This window comes from Bos taurus, chromosome 11, assembly GCF_002263795.3.
Source record: "Bos taurus isolate L1 Dominette 01449 registration number 42190680 breed Hereford chromosome 11, ARS-UCD2.0, whole genome shotgun sequence".
Lineage (NCBI taxonomy): Eukaryota > Metazoa > Chordata > Mammalia > Artiodactyla > Bovidae > Bos > Bos taurus.
In genome coordinates, this window is record NC_037338.1 from 67,446,682 (window position 1) to 67,467,337 (window position 20,656).

At 39.2% G+C, this 20,656-nt stretch overlaps 1 protein-coding gene across 2 annotated transcripts in view; it reads left to right on the forward strand.

Moving 5' to 3' along the window:
* Positions 1-20,656, forward strand: part of ANTXR1 (ANTXR cell adhesion molecule 1) — a 258,211-nt gene that overhangs the window by 86,847 nt on the left and 150,708 nt on the right. For both annotated transcript variants that reach the window (NM_001206228.1, XM_059891504.1), the window contains one exon: positions 7,743-7,841. In NM_001206228.1, the coding sequence (NP_001193157.1) occupies positions 7,743-7,841 (99 nt within the window). The remainder of the gene's footprint in view (positions 1-7,742; positions 7,842-20,656) is intronic.

The window sequence follows — 20,656 nt, forward strand, 5'->3', positions numbered from 1 at the left end:
GTACTTTTAGGCAGCTTAAACCAGACACTTTTAAGCAAAATCAAAAAGTGGCTTTGTTTCTTTCACTCTTCATTTTCTTTCAAAAAGCTCCTGCCTGGCCCATAGGCACCGCGTCTGAATCAGTTGTTTAATTCTCTGCTTGTCTTCTTTTCCATTCAAAGATATTTCTATTTGAAGGAGGGATACTCACACTTAGAAGGTGGAAATGTAAAATGGTACTCTTACTTCGGAAAACAGTTCTAACAGTCTCTCAAAACGTTAAATATGCACCTACCACATGACCTAGCCATTGTTCTCCTAGGTATTCACCCAAGAAAAGAAGAAATGTATATTCTGACAGAGACTTGTACACAGATGTTTATAACTGGTCTATTTTTAAGAGCCAAAACCTGTGAACAACTCAAATTTTCATCAACACATGAATGGATAAACAACTGTGGTTTTTCATACAACGAATAATACTCAGCAATAAAAAGGAATAGACTATGCATAAACCTCAAAGTAATTATGGATGAGTCTTAAAATAATTATGCTGAGTATAAAGAAGTCAGACCAAAAAGAAATACTTACCATATGATTCCATTTCATAAAATTCTAGAGAATGCAAACTAACCTATAACAACAGAGAACAGATCAGTGGTTGCATGGTATGGGGAGGGACTGGAAGAAGAGATTATGAAGGGGAACATGGAAACTTCTGAGGCTGCTGGGTGTGTTTACCACCTTGATTGTGGTATTGCCCCATGATTGTGTAACTGTATCAAAATGTTTCAGTTATACACCTTACATACAACTTGTATATCAATTATACCTCACTAAAAAGTAAATAGCTATAAAAATTTTTTTGAATCTTCTAGGAGAATGCAATGGCACCCCACTCCAGTACTCTTGCCTGGAAAATCCCATGGACGGAGGAGCCTGGTGGGCTACAGTCCATGGGGTCGCTAAGAGTCGGACACGACTGAAGCGACGCAGCAGAGTAATTTAGGTATCAGAAAGCACTTAATAAACATTCAGCTCTATATTATATTTTAGATGTTACATGTCACAATAAGCATTTAATAGGAGAGAAAATTAAAACTAACTCACAAGATAGAAATATCACTAACAATAATTTTGTTAGTGATAACAACAAAAGTCTTAGGTGACCAGAGCAAATGGTGAATATACAGATATCTCATTTTCAGATCCAGTGATTGAAAAAGGATCTTTATTGAGGTCATCACAAAACTATGTGTTCCATATTTTCAAAAAAAAAAGAAAAAGGAGGGAATAGAATAACTTTATCAATCTATTCTCTGACCTTAACAGTTTTCTTTTTTTAAACTGAGCTATAATTCACATATCCTGAAATTCACCCTTTCAAAGAGTTCAGTTCAGTTCAGTCACTCAGTTGTGTCCGACTCTTTGCAACCCCATGAACCCATGCCAGGACTCCCTGTCCATCACCAACTCCCAGAATCCACCCAAACCCATGTCCATTGTGTCCGTGATACCATCCAACCATCTCATCTTCTGTCGTGTCCTCCTCTGGCCCTCAATCTTTCCCAGCATCAGGGTCTTTTCCAATGAGTCAGCTCCCGCATTAGGTGGCCAAAGTATTGGAGTTTCAGCTTCAACATCAGTACTTCCAAAAAACACCTAGGACTGATCTCCTTTAGGATGGACTGGTTGGATCTCCTTACAGTCCAAGGGACTCTCAAGAGTCTTCTCCAACAACACAGTTCAAAAGCATCAATTCTTCGGCACTCAGCTTTTTTATAGTCCAACTCTCACATCCATGCATGACTACTGGAAAAACCATAGCCTTGACTAGACGACCTTTGTTGGCAAAATAATGTCTCTGCTTTTTAATATGCTATCTAGGTTGGTCATAACTTTCCTTCCAGGGAGCAAGCATCTTTTAATTTCATGGCTGCAGTCACCATCTGCAGTGATTTTGGAGCCCAGAAAAATAAAGTCAGCCACTGTGTCACTGTTTCCCCATCTATTTGCCATGAAGCAATGGGACCGGATGCCATGATCTTAGTTTTCTGAATGTTGAGCTTTAAGCCAACTTTTTCACTCTCCTCTTCTACTTTCATCAAGAGGCTCTTTAGTTCTTCTTCAATTTCTGCCATCAGGGTGGTGTCATCTGCATATCTGAGGTTATTGATATTTCTCCCATCAATCTTGATTGCAGCTTGTGCTTCCTCCACAATTCAGTAATGTTTGATATACTCACAAAGTCGTACAGCTATAACCACTATCTAATTCCAGAATATATTCATAATCTTACTCTTTAAGCAGTCACACCCCATTTCTTCCTCTCTCCAGCCCTGGCAACTGCCAGACAATATTCTGTCTTTCTGGATCTGCTAATCTGAGCTATTCATATGGAAATGAAAGGGAATGGGTGTCTGGCTTCTTTTACTTGGCATGATATTTTCAAGATTCATCCACATCACAGTATGTGTCAGAACTTACTTTATATGGATGAATAATATTCCATTGTATGAACACCATATTCATCATTTGATGGATACTTGCATTATTTCCACCTTTTGGCTATTATGAATAATGCTACTGTGAACACTCATGTACAAGCTTTTGTGTGGACATACATTTTCAAGTCTCTTGAGTGTATACCTAGGGATAGAATTTCTGGGTCATATAGTAATTCTAGGTTTAGCTTTTTGAGGAACTGTCAAACTATTTTACAAAGCAACTGCACCAATTTACATTCCCACCAGCAAGGTACAGAGGGTCTAATTTCTTCACCAACAGTTGTTATTGTTCATCTCTTTTATTACAGCCATTCTGGAGAGTGTGGAGGGATTTTGATTTATATTTCCCTAATAACTAATGAGTTCTAAAGGAGATCAGCCCTGGGTGTTCTTTGGAAGGAATGATGCTAAAGCTGAAACTCTAGTACTTTGGCCACCTCACGCGAAGAGTTGACTCATTGGAAAAGACTCTGATGCTGGGAGGGATTGGGGGCAGGAGGAGAAGGGGACGACAGAGGATGAGATGGCTGGATGGTATCACCGACTCGATGGACGTGAGTTTGAGTGAACTCTGGGAGATGGTGATGGACAGGGAGGCTTGGCATGCTACAGTCCATGGAGTCGCAAAGAGTCGGACACGATTGAGAGACTGAACTGAACTGAATAATTAATGATGTTGGGCATCTTCTCATTCAATGACCTTATTAAGCCTCAGAAAATAAACAGGATTTTTATCTGACTGGTACCTGAATAAATGACCACATTCTCCTTCCCTTATTCCCTTTCTCTCCCAAGAGGTCATTTATCCATTCATTAAATGAGCTTAGACTGACACTGGGAGAAGGCAACGGCATCCCACTCCAGTACTCTTGCCTGGAAAATCCCATGGATGGAGGAGCCTGGTAGGCTGCAGTCCATGGGGTCGCTAGGAGTCGGACACGACAGAGCGACTTCACTTTCACTTTTCCCTTTCTTGAATTGGAGAAGGAAATGGCAACCCTCTCCCAGTGTTCTTGCCTGGAGAATCCCAGGGATGGGGGAGCCTGGTGGGCTGCCGTCTATGGGGTCACACAGAGTCAGACACAACTGACACGACTTAGCAGCAGCAGCAGACTGATGCTGACTCAGCCCTGGGTTAGGCACAGCCCAAAATTATAAAGAAAAAGAAATCATGGCCTCTCCCATCAGGAAGCTTAAATTATAATTGAGAATAAAGTGACAAAAAGTCATAATAAATATATATCTTAAAGCTAACTTAAAGAATATGTAAAGAGATGGAGTAAAAGATCATTGCCTGGTAGAAAGTCCTCCTTGAAGCTTTCCAATCTCTAAGCACTTCTTGTAGGAGCTGTAACCCAACATTCATGTTGCAAACTCTGGGAGTTGGTGATGGACAGGGAGGTCTGGCGTGCTACAGTCCATGGAGTCACAAAGAGTTGGACACGATTGAGAGACTGAACTGAACTGAACTGAAAAAAAAAAAAACCTTAGATGTACTTATTGTGAGAGGTAGGTTTAGGGCTTTGTGAATAGTGTAATTCAATCAGTATGTCCTGGTTCTGGTGTGTCCTGGTCTCACTTGCTGGCAGATCCACTTGACAAAGGTTTTGTTACATAACCTCTACGTGTGAAGGGCTGACATTCCAGTCAGGCTGCAGGGTCAGTATTTGGGCTGTTCTGGAGACCAAATGTGCATCCTATCACAGAAACTGTACCAGGCAGGGTGGCATCTGGCCTCTGCTCTGGTGTGCCTCCAAGAGCATCATTTCCTCCATCTGCTCCCCAGGCCTGGGGGTTAAATTGTTTGGTTTCCACTGTGGCTGTTCATGGATTCCTGATGTCTTTCTTCCTAATACCCTGAGGGTGTGCCAGGCCCAACCAGACAGACATCCTCTCTTACAGAGGACCCCTCAGCAGCACTGCTAAGGCTAGGATATGACCTTAAGAGAAGAGAACTTGGCACATGGCCTACATTTCCAGCATCTTCTCTCCTTCCACTGATCTTTGAGGAAATAAGAGAAGTAGGCCCAGCAGTGAGGCAGAAAACATTTTGAATCAGCAGAAACATCCAATGGCAGATTTCTGGATGTCTAGCATTCAAACTAAAAACAGAAATGAGTTTCTAAAGGCTAAACTGAATAAAAAGATATTGTACAATAAGATTCTTCCACAATGCCAGGCACTTAACAGAATGCTTGTTGAACCGACAGTGTCATCGATCACATGCCAGGCAGGCATCGAAAGAAAACGCTGAGTCCCTTTGCTGTTCACCTGAAACTATCACAACATTGTTAATCGGCTATACCCCAATGCAAAATGTTTTTGGTGTTAAAAATAATATAAACTTTTTTAAAAAGAAAAAAATAAAGAAAACTATTTAGTTCATCCTTCTAAATTTAGCAATCCTATCTATGTATCAACATGCATATCTAAATTCTTAATACTCATACTGTTGCAGTGAAAAGGAAAATAGAGGAATTAGTTTTTGTTTTCTTTCCCTTTCCTGAGAACAAAGAAAGAGAACAGTGAACAGGTCAGGGAAGAAATATAAACACACCTGAAAGAGTTGATCACTCCTAGTTTTACTTTTAACTATTCCTAATCTGTAGTCTGTTACTAGATTTGCTTTTCACAAACTAACCTGACACTCTGTAAATTATTCTGCATGAGTTACATCCTGCATGTATTGCCCCTTAACTCTATGCTAATTACATCCTGTACCTGGTGCTTACCTTTCCTGAGCTCTCCCTTTGCAGACCACCCCTTGTAGCTTTTTGCATTTCAAAAAGAAGGCCACAGGAAAATAAACCAGAGATAGTAATATTAGTCCCTCAGTCGTGTCTGACTCTTTGTGACCTCATGGACTGTAGCCTACCAGGCTCCTCAGTCCATGGGATTTTCCAGGCAAGAATACTAGAGTGGGTAGCCATTCCCTTCTCCAGGGGATCTTCCCAGCTCAGGAATCAAACCCAGGTCTCCCACACTGCAGGCAGACTCTTTACTGTCTGAGCTAACAGAGACTAATTACCTGTCTTCATGATGCCAGCTATGAGTATTTTGAAACAATACAAGAAGAAGGACAGAAAACTCTCACTACTTTGTTCCTCATCACATCCCCAGACTATAAGCCCCTGTTTGTTACCACCAAAATCTTGACTTTCTCTGGCCACTGAAGCCAAATAAAAAATTACAAAGACAGAGTTTGGAGGAACTAGAAAGATGGCTTGAATCCTCAGCTGGTTGAGGGAAGAACACAGCAGGCCAGTGCCCCCCACCCTGGGGAGTCAGAGGGGACCATATAGATGGGCCTCCCAGTCTGGGGTATGTAATAAGGAACAAAGTGAGAATTTGGCATTCTTCTTCGTGCATTGTTTCAAAACAGTCATAGCTGACATCAGGTAGCCTGGTAATTGGATCTGAAAAAGCCATGTGCCCATGACCTTAATATAGTTCAAAACTAAGGCAGTGAATACTCATATATTAGTACCCAGTTTTGCTGCTCACCAATTACAGATTACTTGATCTTGGGCAAGTCATTTACAATTCAGTTTCCTTACAGTGAAGTTCGTTCATAGCTCTCAACAGCACTCTGTGCTAACTTGTTTCTCCTTGTGGCACACTTGGTGCCTCTAGGTTCCTTTCCTTTACTTTGGGTTCTCCGCCTCCCAGCCAGGCCAGCTCCACTTACCTGCAAAACGGGCAAACCTGCCCAAAATAAAAAGAAAGTAAGCTTTAAAAAAAATCACAGTGTTAATCTCCAAATGAGTCATATGTCACAAGACATTGAGGATTAATTTTAGCATAATGGTAAAGAGCATGGCTGAGTTCTAAGCACATGACACTTGACACCTGACAGACCTGGATTCCAGTTCTAATCCTCACTACCAGCTGTGTGATCTGGGACCAGCTATTTAACCTCGCTAAGCTTGTTTTTCTCATTTGTACCTCCCTGTAGTGAGGTTTAAATGACATCAGACATTTACAACACTTAGTACAGAGTCTGGCACACAAAGAGGGAGCAATTGATATCAGTTATTATTCTCTTGGCAAACATGACCCCTAAATGAGTTTCCTGGGAATGAAGGTGACATACATTCATGCCATTTATTAAAGTTTGGAAGAGTCCCCTATGCTAGTCCTTTAATTCCATTCTTCCTCCAATGAAAATCTCCATCTGAAACTTTACACTGCCAAATCCACTTTCACAAATATTATACTTTGACTTCTAACTTTTAGGCTTTTTCTTTTTTTTTAATGCCACACAGCATTATCCCATGCCCCAATTTTTATATACAAAAGGATGACAAAAATAAAAGAAAATGAAGTATTGGCTATTAGTTACCATCAAACTTAAGCAAATATTCCTAAACATTTAATAAATTAATTAGTTGTTTTTTCCCCTTAGTAAGAGGATCATTATTTTTACTTTATGAAGATATTGTGTTAATTCAGCATAAATTATGCCAACATGAAATTAACATGCAGGGCTAGAGGCCAGTGAGCTATATTAGCTCTTCTATTTGGAGAGAAGAGAGCATTAACCGCACTAGGACCTATGTCAGTTCAAAAGGGAAATGCTTGACAACTGGCCACCCATAAACAAGACTTGTCTTCTCTGGTGAGTACAGTTACTCCCACCTAACACTAGGTTTTCCTACTGTGTGCCCTGCAGAGACAGGAGAGCTGAAACTGTTGTCAAACAAATTCTAAACACAAAGGAATGCTTTTCTAGCTGTGGAAGAAAACACAAAAGGACAACGGCAAACGATACCTAGTCACATGCTGCACTATTCAGGGCAGATTGTGAATGCCAGAAGACAGTGGTCTTCAAAAACCGTAGGCACCTTGAGTTCTAAAGAAATCCTTTCCTCCACATCCAATGTATAAAAGAGATACAAGAGGCCTGCTGGCGGCAGACATCACAGGTTTTAAAACTGCCACGACTTGAGAGATGGGTAAGGTTTGCAGGACACAGGTGAGGGAGAGGCACTCCAGGGAGGACGAACAGTAAAGGCAAAGCCAAGGTGGGAATTTAAAGTAAGAAGTCTGTGCCTTCCTGTGGACAACTAGTGAGAAGGTAGTGATTAGGTGGTGAAAGGCTCCCTCATGGATGCTCCTGTTTCCCAGCTTGAACTGCTTTTGAATGTTTTAAGCCTGATGAATAGTTAACAAGTGCCTTAAATCAGGGCAGATGGGAAATGTAAGGTTAACGCTGTGCAGTCAATTAAGGTGTCTTGTCATTATTCTTTGTTTCAGAATCATTTCAAGTAGTCGTGAGAGGGAATGGCTTCCGACACGCCCGCAACGTGGACAGGGTCCTTTGCAGCTTTAAGATCAACGAGTCAGTCACGCTCAGTAAGTTCTTGCGGAGTTTGGGGGTTTCTGCTGCTGGCTTCTGGGAAGGGGGAGCTCCCAGCCTATCTCCCCGAAAAGCCACACCCAGGAAACTACAGAGAAGGGTCCTCCCTGCCAGAAAGGCCGCCAGCAAAGGGCATAACTGGCCCCTGCGGTCCCCTTGCTCCCATGAGGAGAGGCAGCGGGTACTTGTTTCCCAGTCCGCCAGCATACCTGTACCAAGTTCCAAACTCTCAGGTGGCAGTGGTGGCCCTGACTGGTTGGGGCTTACAAAGCTCCACATTGGAGCTTAGTGAGATACCAGGACTCTCCAAACAAAAAGAGGAAAACAATAGGTGTTCCAAATTGATTAATTCTGAGTAAACCAAAAGCCAAAAAAATCTCATCAGGGAGATACCTGACCTGAGATACAGAAAGATGGATGTAAAACTAAGTGTATTTCATGGGAAAAATGAATTATCACAACATTGGCACATTCACAAGACATTTGTAGTAGGGAAGTTAAAGACATGTGTGACTCAGATTACTGTCCAGGAAAGATGGGGGCAGATGGGTTATGTTAAGACAGATGGCCAGGAGTCCCTGTTATTATTTACATCTGGCATTCATCCCACAGATAATTACTGTTTCAGTATCTGCAGCAGTAAACAGCAATCATATACTGTATTTTCTACAGTGCTAGGACCTATTAAATACCTCACATCTTTTTACCACAACAGCCCTAGGAGGTAGAAAGACAAAGAAGATGGAGAGCATACTCATTTATTGACCTTTCACACTGGTTTTGTCCTCCTGTTAGCATTGTGGAGTAGCTACTATCCTGTTTTTAAAAAGGAAGAACTGAAGGGTATGCCTTTTTCCCTCTTTAGCATCTCAAAACCCATATGAATATTTAAACAAAGATATGCAATGGTTTCTTTACATCTGGAATTCCTGTATATGGAGAAACTGCAGAGATTTGAAATATTCAGTTATTTTTTCCTAATACTTAGAAATGCCCTCACGTATCCAGAAAGTACTTGCTTTTTGAAAACATTTTCAAGTATCCTGTCATAGTGTGAAAGTTGGACATGCACCCTCTGCAGAATCTTTCCATTTTTTTTTTTCCTCCTTTAATTTGTGATGTTCAAGTCCACCTTCCCTCTCTCCTCTTAATCTTAAATCTAAGATCAGAAACTCCTGAGGATTAAATTCAAAAGACATCAACACCTTCCAAAGAAGGCTTCCCAGACAAGCAAGCCTTTAGAACCAACTCCTCTCTGAAGATGCATGGCCATGAGTATAGCATTGCTGTTGCTTGAAAGGTTACCCAGAGATTCTATACTAAGATAACAAAAAAATGCAAATTTTTTATGATGGATTTATAGAATGACATTTTAAACACGTATTTTCCAGCTTCTCCATAAAATTTTATTTCTTGGAAAACTAGCTTCTTTTCCTTTCCTAATATAAACTTGCAAACACCTGCACAGTCTGTTCACCTAATACATATTTTAAAAGAAATAAAGGCTGTTGGGTTTAGCTTAAACCACAAACCTAATTATGCTTTCAACACAAGCACTGACAGCTTGGACAAGAGAAAGGCAGTGACTCAACCATATTATATGCCACAAGCAACACTCCTGAACTCAAACAGTTACTAAAAATATCCTAGCTAAGGGGGAAATACTGAAATTTTTTTAAAAAATTGTATTTATTAATTCATCTGTTCATTTATATTCAGTAAAGTAAGAAACTACGGAGGACAGAAAAGATAAATAAATTTTAAAGTGCAACATATTCAATTCTTCATCTTTCTGTCAACTTTATGAATGTAAGTATCTTATTGAGTTGTCCCCATAAAATAAGACAAATTCAGATTCTCTTATTTTTCCCATTCTCCTTTTCCACTTCCAGATCATGTTTTAAAATATTACGTTTTCATTTTTATAGTATATATTTCCTCTTTCAAGATTTTTCCCTAAATACTGCATTACATTTTATAACAAAAAAGAGAATAGAATTCCCTTATTAATCAAAAAATGACTAATTGAAGGCCCAATAATGAAGCTATGGTTTTTATTATATAAGCCTTGGAGTCTTCAAGAAATAATGTATTATTTGTAGCAGATTATGTGAAGAAAAATAGTTAAGTAAAAAATAACAAAAAAATTACATTTATAGTGAGATATATTAACATAACTGTCAAAGCCTTTGGATGGATAATAAAAAAATTAAAGCTATAGAGCAAATATATATACTTTTTTTAAATGGCTATGAATTCCCTTTAACATGTATTGCACTAAGAAATAAACCACTGACGTATTAATGCCAAAGTGTTGAAATTGTTTACATATATTTTTAGATGATAAATATAACCAGAAAATAAAAAGCATAGGTTAATACCTATATCCATCCTGCTTTCCTTGCCTTTGCTTAAAAATAAATCAACCACTTAGGAATCTAAAACAATTTGGTGACCTGTTTCTGGTCAGTGGTTCCAAATTATGCATAAAATATGATGTAAAAATTGTGACATGTGGTCTTGCTCAAAGGAATGAGGAAAACCCCCAGGTACAGGAAACAAAAAGGGAATGCAAAATCTAAGCAGAAGGCAAAGCTGTGAGGGCTCCAGGCCTGAGAGATCTTCAGGCTGTGATCTCAGTACTGATATAGATACAGGACACCAGGAAGTTCAGTTCAGTTCAGTTCAGTTCAGTCCAGTCGCTCAGTCGTGTCCAACTCTTTGTGACCCCAGGGACCTCAGCATGCCAGGCCTCCCTGTCCATTACCAACTGCTAGAGTCTACCTAAACCCATGTCCATTGAGTTGGTGATGCCATCCAACCATCTCATCCTCTGTCGTCCCCTTCTCCTCCTGCCCTCAATCTTTCCCAGCATTAGGGTCTTTTCCAATGAGTCAGTTCTTCACATCAGGTGGCCAAAGCATTGGAGTTTCAGCTTCAAAATCAGTCCTTCCAATTAACACCCAGGACTGATCTCCTTTAGGATGGACTGGTTGGATCTCCTTGCAGTCCAAGGGATTCTATAGAGTCTTCTCCAACACCACAGTTCAAAAGCATCAATTCTTCAGTGCTCAGCTTTCTTTATAGTCCAACTCTCATATCCATACATGACTACTGGAAAAACCATAGCCTTGACTAGATGGCCCTTTGTTGACAAAGTAATGTCTCTGCTTTTCAATATGCTGTCTAGGTTGGTCATAACTTTCCTTCCAAGGAGCAAGCGTCTTTTAATTTCATGGCTGCAGTCACCATCTGCAGTGATTTTGGAGCCAAAAAAAAAATAGCCTGTCACTGTTTCCCCATCTATTTGCCATGAAGTGATGGGACCGGATGCCATGATCTTCATTTTCTGAATGTTGAGCTTTAAGCCAACTTTTTCACTCTCCTCTTTCACTTTCATCAAGAGGCTCTTTAGTTCTTCTTCAATTTCTGCCATCAGGGTGGTGTCATCTGCATATCTGAGGTTATTGATATTTCTCCTGGCAATCTTGATTCCAGCTTGTGCTTCCTCCACCCCAGCTTTTCTCATGATGTACTCTGCATATAAGTTAAATAAGCAGGGTGACAATATACAGCCTTGACGTACTCCTTTTCCTATTTGGAAAGCAGGCAAAAGCAGAGCCACCTGTAGAGATCAGGCTTCAGGGGCTGTAACACACATTGAATGGGTACAGGGACAGGCGCTCAGTGATTCAGGAAAGCAGGCAGGGGAGTAAGGTAAGATGCTCTACCAACCACATAATACAGAAGCACCACAATGTGTCTGTGGCCATCCTGATTGCTGTGGCCCTGGCTGAGGCAGTATACATCGAGTCCAACCTACACCACTCCTGAAGCCATAACTCCCTCTGAAGATGGGCTCACAGCACCAAATGATAAATCATATGGCAATAGTTGAAAGAAAAAGGAGAACAAGCAAGATGACTAGGGAGCATTTTAAAAAAGATGGTAAAATAAACATATTTAAAATGTATTAAAACAAGAAAACATCTAAAAAAAAATCTAACTTTACACCTAAAGGAACTAGAAAAATAAGAACAAACAAAACCCAAAGTCATTAGAAGGAAAGAAATAAAGATCAAAGTGGAAATAAGCAAAATAGAGAGTTAGGAAGCAACAGAAAATGTTTTTTTTCTGCAACAGAAGAGGTTTTTTTCTTTTATATAAAGATAGACAAAGTTGACAAACCTTTAACCAAATTCATCAAGAAAAAAAGAGAAAGGATCCAGATAAATAAGTCAAAAAAGAGAAAGTACAATTGACAACAGAGAAATACAAAGGATCATAAAACAGTACTGCAAACAATTATGTGATAATAAAAGAGCAACCTAGAAGAAATGGATAAATGCCTAGAAATGTGCAATCTCCCAAAACTGAATCAGGAAGAAATATAAAAAATGAACAGACTAATAATTACCAGTAGTAAAACTGAATCATTACTTTAAAAAACTTCCAACCAAAAAACTCTAGGACCACACAGTTTCACAGAGAAATTCTATTAAAATTAAAATAAGAAATTTATCCTTCTCAAACTATTTTTTAAAAATGAAGATGAATGAATACTTCTGAACTCATTCTACAAGGGTAACATCAACCTAATATCAAAGCCAGACAAAAATACCACAAAAATAATTATAGGTCATTATCACTGATGAATGTAAATGCAGAAGTCCTCAACAAAATGTTAGCAAACTGAATTCAACAGTAGGTTAAAAGGGATCATACACCATGATCAAGTAGGATTTAGCCCAGGAATGCATGGATGGTTCAGTATCCACAAATCAATCAACATAATACACCATGTTAACTAACCGAAGAATAAAAACCATATGATCATCTCCATATATGCAGCAAAAGCTTCTGACAAAATTCAACATCCTTTTATGATAAAAACTCTTCACAAAGTGAGCATAGAAGGAACATACTTCAACATGATAAAGGCCATGTATGACAAACAACAGGCAACATCATAATCAATGGTGAAAAGCTAGAAGCATTTCCTGGAAGATCAGGAACAAAACAAGGATCCCACTCTTGCCACTCTTTTTTTTTTTAACATGGAAGTGGAAGTCCTAGGCACAAAAATCAAAAAAGAAAAAGAAAAGGAATCCAAATAAAATTGGAAAGGAAGAAGTAAAAGTGTCACTATTTGTGCATGATATGGTTCTATACACAGAAAATTCTAAAGACACTAACAAAAACTATTTGAACTGAAATGAGTTTAGTAAGGTTGTAGGATACAAAAGTAATATACAGAAATATGTTGCATTTCTAAATACTAATTGTGAACTATTAGAGAAATTCATAAAACAATCACATTTTTTATAGCTGTCTCAAAAAGAATAAAATAACTTGAGATAAATCTGATCAAAGATGAAAAAGCCCTGAAAGCCATAAGAGATTGATGAAAGAAATCAAAAACAACAAAACAAATGGAAAGATACTTTGTGCTCATGGATTAGAAGGATCAATATTGTTAAAATAACTACACTACCCAAAGAAATCTATAGATTCAGTGCAATCCCATAAAAATACCAATGGCATATATCACAGAGCTAGAACAAATAACTCTAAGATTTGTATGAAGAAACAAAAGACCCCAAATAGCCAAAGCAATCTTGGGAAAGAAGAACAAAGCTAGAGTTGTCACACTCCTGGGTTTCAAGCCATACTACAAAGCAACAGTTGTCAAACCACTATGTACTGGCATGAAAACAAACACACAGATCAATGGAACAGAATAAAGAGCCCCAAAATAAACCCATGCTTATATGGTCAATTAATCTACAACAAAGCAGGCAAGAATATACAATGGGAAAAGACAGCCTCTTTAAAAAGTGGTGTCAGGAAAACTGTACTGCTGTGTGTAATAAAATCAATCTGGACTATTTTCTCACACCACATACAAAAATAAATTCAAAAGTGAATTAAAGACTTAAATGTAAGGCCTGAAACCACAGAACTAGAAGAAAGCATAGGCAGTATGCACTTTGACATCTGTCTTAACAATATTTTTTTGGATCTGTCTCCTCAGGCAAGGGAAAAAAATAAAACAAATGAGACTACACCAAACCTAAAATCTTTTACACAGAAAAGGAACCTATCAATAGAAGGAAAGACCACCTGCTGAATGAGAGAAGACATTTTCAAACTATGTATCTGATAAAGGGTTAATATTCAAAATATACAAAGAACTCATACAATTCAACATCTAAAAAAGTAAACAGCCCAATTAAAAAATGGGCAAAGAACTGGGTAGACATTTTTCCAAAGAAGATACGCAGATAGTCAATAGGCACATAGAAAGATGCTGAACATCATTAACCATCAGGGAAATGTCAATCAAAACCACAAAGAGATACTAACTCATACCTGTCAGAATGGCTATCATCAAAAGATAACAAAGCGTTGGCAAGGATCTGGAGAAAAGGGAACACTTGTGCAGTGTTGGTGGGAATGTAAATTGATGCAGCCACTTGGAGGACAGTATGGAGTTTCCACAAAAACTTAAAAGTAGAACTGCTATATGATCTAGCAGTTTCACTTCTGAGTATTTACCTGAAGAAAACAAAAACACTAATTTGAAAAAATATATGCATATTACTGTTCACTACAGCATTATTTACAGTAGCCAAGATGTGGAAGCAACTTACATCCATCTATAGGTGAATGGATGAGGAACATGTGATATATATGTGTGTGTGTGTGTGTGTTTGTTGTGTGCTAAGTTGCTTCAGCTGCATCTGACTATTTATGACCCTATGGACTGTAGCCCACCAGGCTCCTCTGTCCACATATATACACAACTTAGTGGATAGACTAAGCAATGTGATTAGACACAGATAAAGATGAAATGCATGAACTGGAAGAGAGATGTGAGGAAATACTACCCCTCAACCAAAGCACTTGACCCAGATTTTTTTCATCTGTGTTTTACCAGAATTTAAGGACAAATGATTCATATTTGATACATATTCTTCTAGAGAAAAGAAATAGAGCAAAAGCATTTTAATTCACTTATGAAAATTATGTAATCTTGACTTTTTAAAAACTGGACAAGACACTAGTAGTAGAGTATATTTGAAATCGATTTCTTTGATGACAAACATACAGATAAACTATTGGTAAACAAAAATCCAGCAATGTATTTAAAAAGGACCAGGATAAGTAATACCGTTTAAAAAATGAGAGGGGAATTTTCCTCTCACATAGCAAATTTTTTGATGCCAAGAAGATATTAAAATTCACTATCCATTCCAAATTTTAAAAATACATACTTTTTTAGGAACTTCCCTGGTGGTCCAAGAATTGCCTGCCAATGCAGGGGACATGGGTTCAGTCCCTGGTATGGGAAGATTCCACATGCCAAGAGCCACTGAGTCCATGCACCACAATTACTGAGCCCACACTCTCAAGCCCGAGAGCTGCAGCTACTGAAGCCCAAGCGCCCTAGAGTCTGTGCTGCATGACAAGAGACACCACCGCAGTGAGAAGCCCGCACACCTCCACTCCAGCATCAGCCCCAGCTCTCCACAACTAGGAAAAGTCCACATGTAGCAATGAAGACCCAGTGCAGCCATAAATAAATAAATAAAATTATATTTTTAAAAAGAAAAGAAAAAATTCACAGGAAAAATAGAGCAGCAGCATATAGACTCTAGAAAGAACTAAATTTAACCAAACTGTAAAGACATATAGGAAGAAAGTTAAACAACTCTGTGAGGGAAATGAAGACAATGTAAGTGAATAGAGAGCCAGTATAGACTCATGGCATAGAACACACACTGGAACCAAACCACCCAGGAAAAGCACCCTGGCTCTGTCTTAAAGCTTTTTGACCATGGCTGGTTACTTAACTTCTCTAAGCCTTAATTTCTCCAGCTGTAAAATGAGTATGGCAATAATAGCACCTCCATGGTGGATCCCTATGGTATTTCAGTGTAATAATTAGGGCCCAGAACAGGGCCAAGCATGCAGTAAGCAGTCGATCAACGTTGGCTGATAGTATTAATTTATTATTATCATTATCACTATTATTCAGTGGAGCAGCAATTGAGGATTGTAGAGACATCAGTTGTCTTCAAATTAATATTTACTTTTACTGCAGTCCCAAGGAAAAGTCCAATGGGACTTTTGAAGTTAACAAAATAATTCTAAAGTGTATATGGAAGAATAAACATTTAAGAATAGCCAAGAAAAATGTGGAAACTTGCCCTAGCCCATTTTAAGATGTATGAAAAAAATCTGCAGTAATTGAAACAATGTATGACTGGTGCCCCAAAAGGCAAACTGAATGTTGGGACAGGAAACACGAAGTCCATAAAGACAGCCAAACACTTCTATGAATTTAGTATAAAATAAAGTGACCTTTCTAATCGGTGGGAAAAGAGTAGATTATGCTTTTTGGTATTGAGACAATTGGCTAACCCCTTGGAAAAACAATTCAGTTCAATTTTTATCTCACACTTTACATCTAAACAAATTCCAGATGAAAAATTTAAATGTGAACATGAAACTATAGAAGTTTTAGAAGGAAACAAAAATAAATATTTATATAATTTTCCACAGGGGAAAATCCTTTTAAGCATAACTCTGAAAGGAGATACCACAAAGGAAAATTTGAATGGTTTGAGTACACATTTTAAAATTCTTTAAACCTCCCCCCTTAAAAAAATCTGAAGGGAAACAGAAAACCTGCTAAATTATTTTTAAGATGTATAACAAATAAAGGGTCAATAACTTTAATGTATAGATAGGTCTTAAAATCAGAAAAGATGAGTACATCAATGGATAAAAGATAGGAAAAAGAAATTTACAAGAAAAATAATGGCAAATAAGAATATGGTAAATGCTCACTGTAGTCAAGGAAATGCAAATTAAAATAATCTATCAAACTGGTAAAGATTAACAGACATACAATGCCAGTATTGGCAAAGATACAGGGGAAGAAGTGTTTTCATTCATCATTAGCAAGAGACCATTAAAGATCACTAAATCTTTTGGAAGGCCATTCCTGTTTTGTTTTTTTTTGTGGCCGAGTCACACAGCTTGCAAGATCTCAGTTCCCCAACCAGCGACTGAACCCAGGCCCAGCACTGAAAACCCGGAATCCTAACCACTAGGCCATCAGGGAACTCTCCAGGAAGGCCACTCTTAACAAATCAACTGCTTTTGTACATTTTTGACCCAGAATTTCAACTTCAACTTCATCAAAGGGAAATGCTAGAGAATGTTAACAAAGACTCAGCTGCGAGATGTTCATCATAATATTGCTTTATGTTAGCAAAAAGGAAAAAAAGAGACAGAGGGGGGAGGAAGGAAGGAAGCAGAGAGGAAAGCGAGTAAACAAATCGAAACATCTAGGTGGTAACATAAATGTTTTACAATTGATGGTGTGTTATATAAATTATATTCATGTTTAAATAATTAATATTGTGAGAAGGAAGAGTAATTACCTATGTGGGGGAAATGTTAACAGTACTGCTTCACATGTCGAGAATAAGTTATGAAACAGTGCCTTAAAGCTGCTCCTGATTTAGACACATACATTTATATGCAGAGAGAGAAATGTGAAAGACACACATCCAGATGTTAACAGTAGTTACCTCTGAATGAGTCCACTATGAGTTTTTACTTCTTTCTATCCATCTAAGTTTTCTATGATCATATGTCCCTTCTGTCATAAGAAAAAAAAAAGACAGTTATTTAAATTTTCATTTTAAAATTCTTGTTAATTATTTAGGCCAAGCATGCATCTTAAGTGTAGCATTCAGTTGGTTCTCCAGTTACCAGGCTGAACTACTACTCCTGGCCAAGAAAGTATCTTGGAAATCTTCACACAAACTTTATTTATTCTGGCTACACTTTTTCCTACTTCAGTATTCGGTGTATTGTGCCATGAAAAGATCCACTTTCAATTGGAAATCCACTTGTAGAGAGATTAAAATGCTAAAAAGGATACACTGAGGTAGGAGCTGAGAAATGACCCATTTTAAAGAACAGTAAATAAAAAATGGATGGTTTTACTAATACCATAATGAGAAACTTGTTAGACTCTCCTAGTGTTGCATGGAGACTTACGAGGTATGACCAGAAACAAAAGAAACTGATTTTTAGCAAACTTACTAAAATTCAATTGAAGGGCCATGTGAAAAATCAGCCTCTTGGTTTTATAGGCACATTTCTTTTCTGATGCAGGATTTTATTTCTTCAATCTTATTCACAAGGCATAGCTCTGGTTCACTTTTGGTTCACTCTCAAAGAATAAAACATTGCCCCCTTTGAAGATTTTTTTTCTCAAACTGAACATCAGTCCTGAAAGCAGCTCTAAGAGAGTTTCAGAGAGGGGCTTCTTCCCAAGGGGGTGAGAGACTACACTCACTCAAATATAGAAGTTCCAGTGTGTTTGTTTTTAGAAATCTGTCCAGTTATCCAGAAACTATACTTTATCTTAGAAAACATCTGGTCCTCAGGACTGCTTTGGGCCCCTTAAGGAGATCATCGAAGTGCACCTATGGTGACAGCTGGGGAGAGAGAAGGAGAAACATTTCCCAAACAAAAGCCTATTGTTTCCTTTCTCACTGGTTGGAAAAGTACTTAGCGCAATTTGGATGCATCCTTACTTAGGGCTTTGATGTCGTATGAAGATAACAGAATGTCACTTTGTGCAACTCGGAATTAAATGATACAAAGGGACATCTTGTCTCGTAATTCTTTTTTTTTTATTGGAGTGTAGAGTGTAGTTGGTTTACAGTGTTGTGTTAGCTTCAGGTATACAGCAAATTAAATCTGTTATACATATACAAACATCCACTCTTTTTTTAGACTCTTTGCTCACACAGGCCATTGGGCTTCCCCAGCGGCTCAGTGGTGAAGAATCTGCCTGCCTATGCGGGAGACATGGGTTCAATCCCTAGGTCAGGAAGATCCCCTGGAGAAGGAAATGGCAACCCACTCCAGTATTCTTGCCTGGGAAATCCCATGGACAGAGGAGCCTGGTGGGCTACAGTCCGTGGGGTCTCAATGAGTCAGATGCGACTTAGCAACTAAACAACAACAGGCCATTACAGAGTATTGAATAGAGTTCCCTGTGCTATATAGTAGGTTCTTATTAGTCATCTATTTTATATATAGTAGTATGTATATGTCAGTCCCAACCTCCCAGTTTATCCCTACCCGCCCCTTATCCCCTGGTAACCATAAGTGTGTTTTCTACATCTGCGCTTCTACCTCTGTCTTGCAAGTTCATTTGTACCCGTTTTTCAGAGTCCACCTATAAGTGATATCATAGGATATATGTCTTTCTGTGTTTGACTTACTTCACTCAGTTTAATGATCCATCCTCCACTCCTGCTTCTTAATCAGGCCTCACATCAGAATCCCCCAGAAGCGTGATCCAAGTAATGACAATTACTGATTTGAGCACCTGCCTGGTTTCCTTCCTAAACCAACTCGTTTCATCCTCCCAGCAGCCCAGTGAGGGAGGAGTTACTTGTATCCCCCTCGGCTGACAAGGAAACTGAAGCACAGAGAGAAACTGCCCAAGGTCACCCAGGTGGCCAGAGGTTGGAGCAGTGTGGACACCAGGCGGTCTACTCCAGAGGCTCTTGCCCGCTTCTTTATGTTGCTTCTTAAACACCGATCCCCACAGGTCCCCGGGTCCCTGATCCTGAATGCCCACATCACTCTGACACGTGCCTGATTTGAAGACACTGATTCCCATGGCTTCCCCTTACTGTAGAGACAGGAAACCTCAGCTCCGAGAGATTCAGCTACTTGCCCAAGATTGGGTTTGTTAGTCAAGACTTGAGCTCTGGTTCAAAGGGGAAAAAAAGCCCTGAACCAGGGGACGAAGAGCCCAGGCTTTAGGTCAGTTTATGCAGCTGATTGTGAACACGGGGAAGCCACCTCTTCTGGTTCCCCAAGTGGCCTCTCTTTCTTACACTTTACGAGCTTTCCATGTATCTGCTCATGTTTCCCTTTGCCCCTGCTCTCAGAGGGAGTTTGGGTTTTGCCCAGTTGTTTCTGAAATGGCTCCTGCCAAGACTGTGTTAGTCCATGTTTCTATCTTTCAGATCCAGACAAAAATATAGATAAGTGGAAATTTACTGCAGTTTTGCTTGGTCAGACAAAAACCTCAGGAATCTGGGATGAGGTGGTGATAAAAGAGAATTTGCTACCAGATGTAACTAACTGGTGAAGACTTTCATTTAGGGGCAAAAGAGTTTCTTCCAGGGGCAAACTGACACAAAGTTAACTACAGCAGTGCCTGACAGATGGTCAAACTTGGCATTGCCCCGGTTCTACCAAGGGTGCAATTGCTGCCAAATGAAAACTGGAAGCTGCCTGCGGACTCTGGCACCCAGTGAGCTTCTTTGAAGCACGATTAAGAGAGATTTGCTTGTGAATGTCCCTGAAACTGCTGTTACCCTAGTCCTGTTGTCTCAGTAGGGGAAGTTGGCACCCCCTCTATTCTGTACCAGATAACTGGACTTTTGCAGTGCCTTTCCTCATGGAGCACTACTCCTTTGTCATTTCAGTGGGATGACGGAAGAAACAGTGGTTAACAGAAATGGACCAGACTTATGGGAACTCCAAGGAGGCTAATAAGCTATGCCCCCTTCAAATTAGCATTTGAAATATGTTAAATATTTGCTCCACATTCATTTAGAGGAAAAATTGGATGCTTCTGAGGGAAAGGAAGAGAGCGCTACTGATGTATCTTTCCTTCGAGCGGTTCAGCTCTGGCCCCTAATATGCACAGCACAGCAGCTTAGTGATGTCCACTTTGACTCAAGTGCGTGCCTGAGGT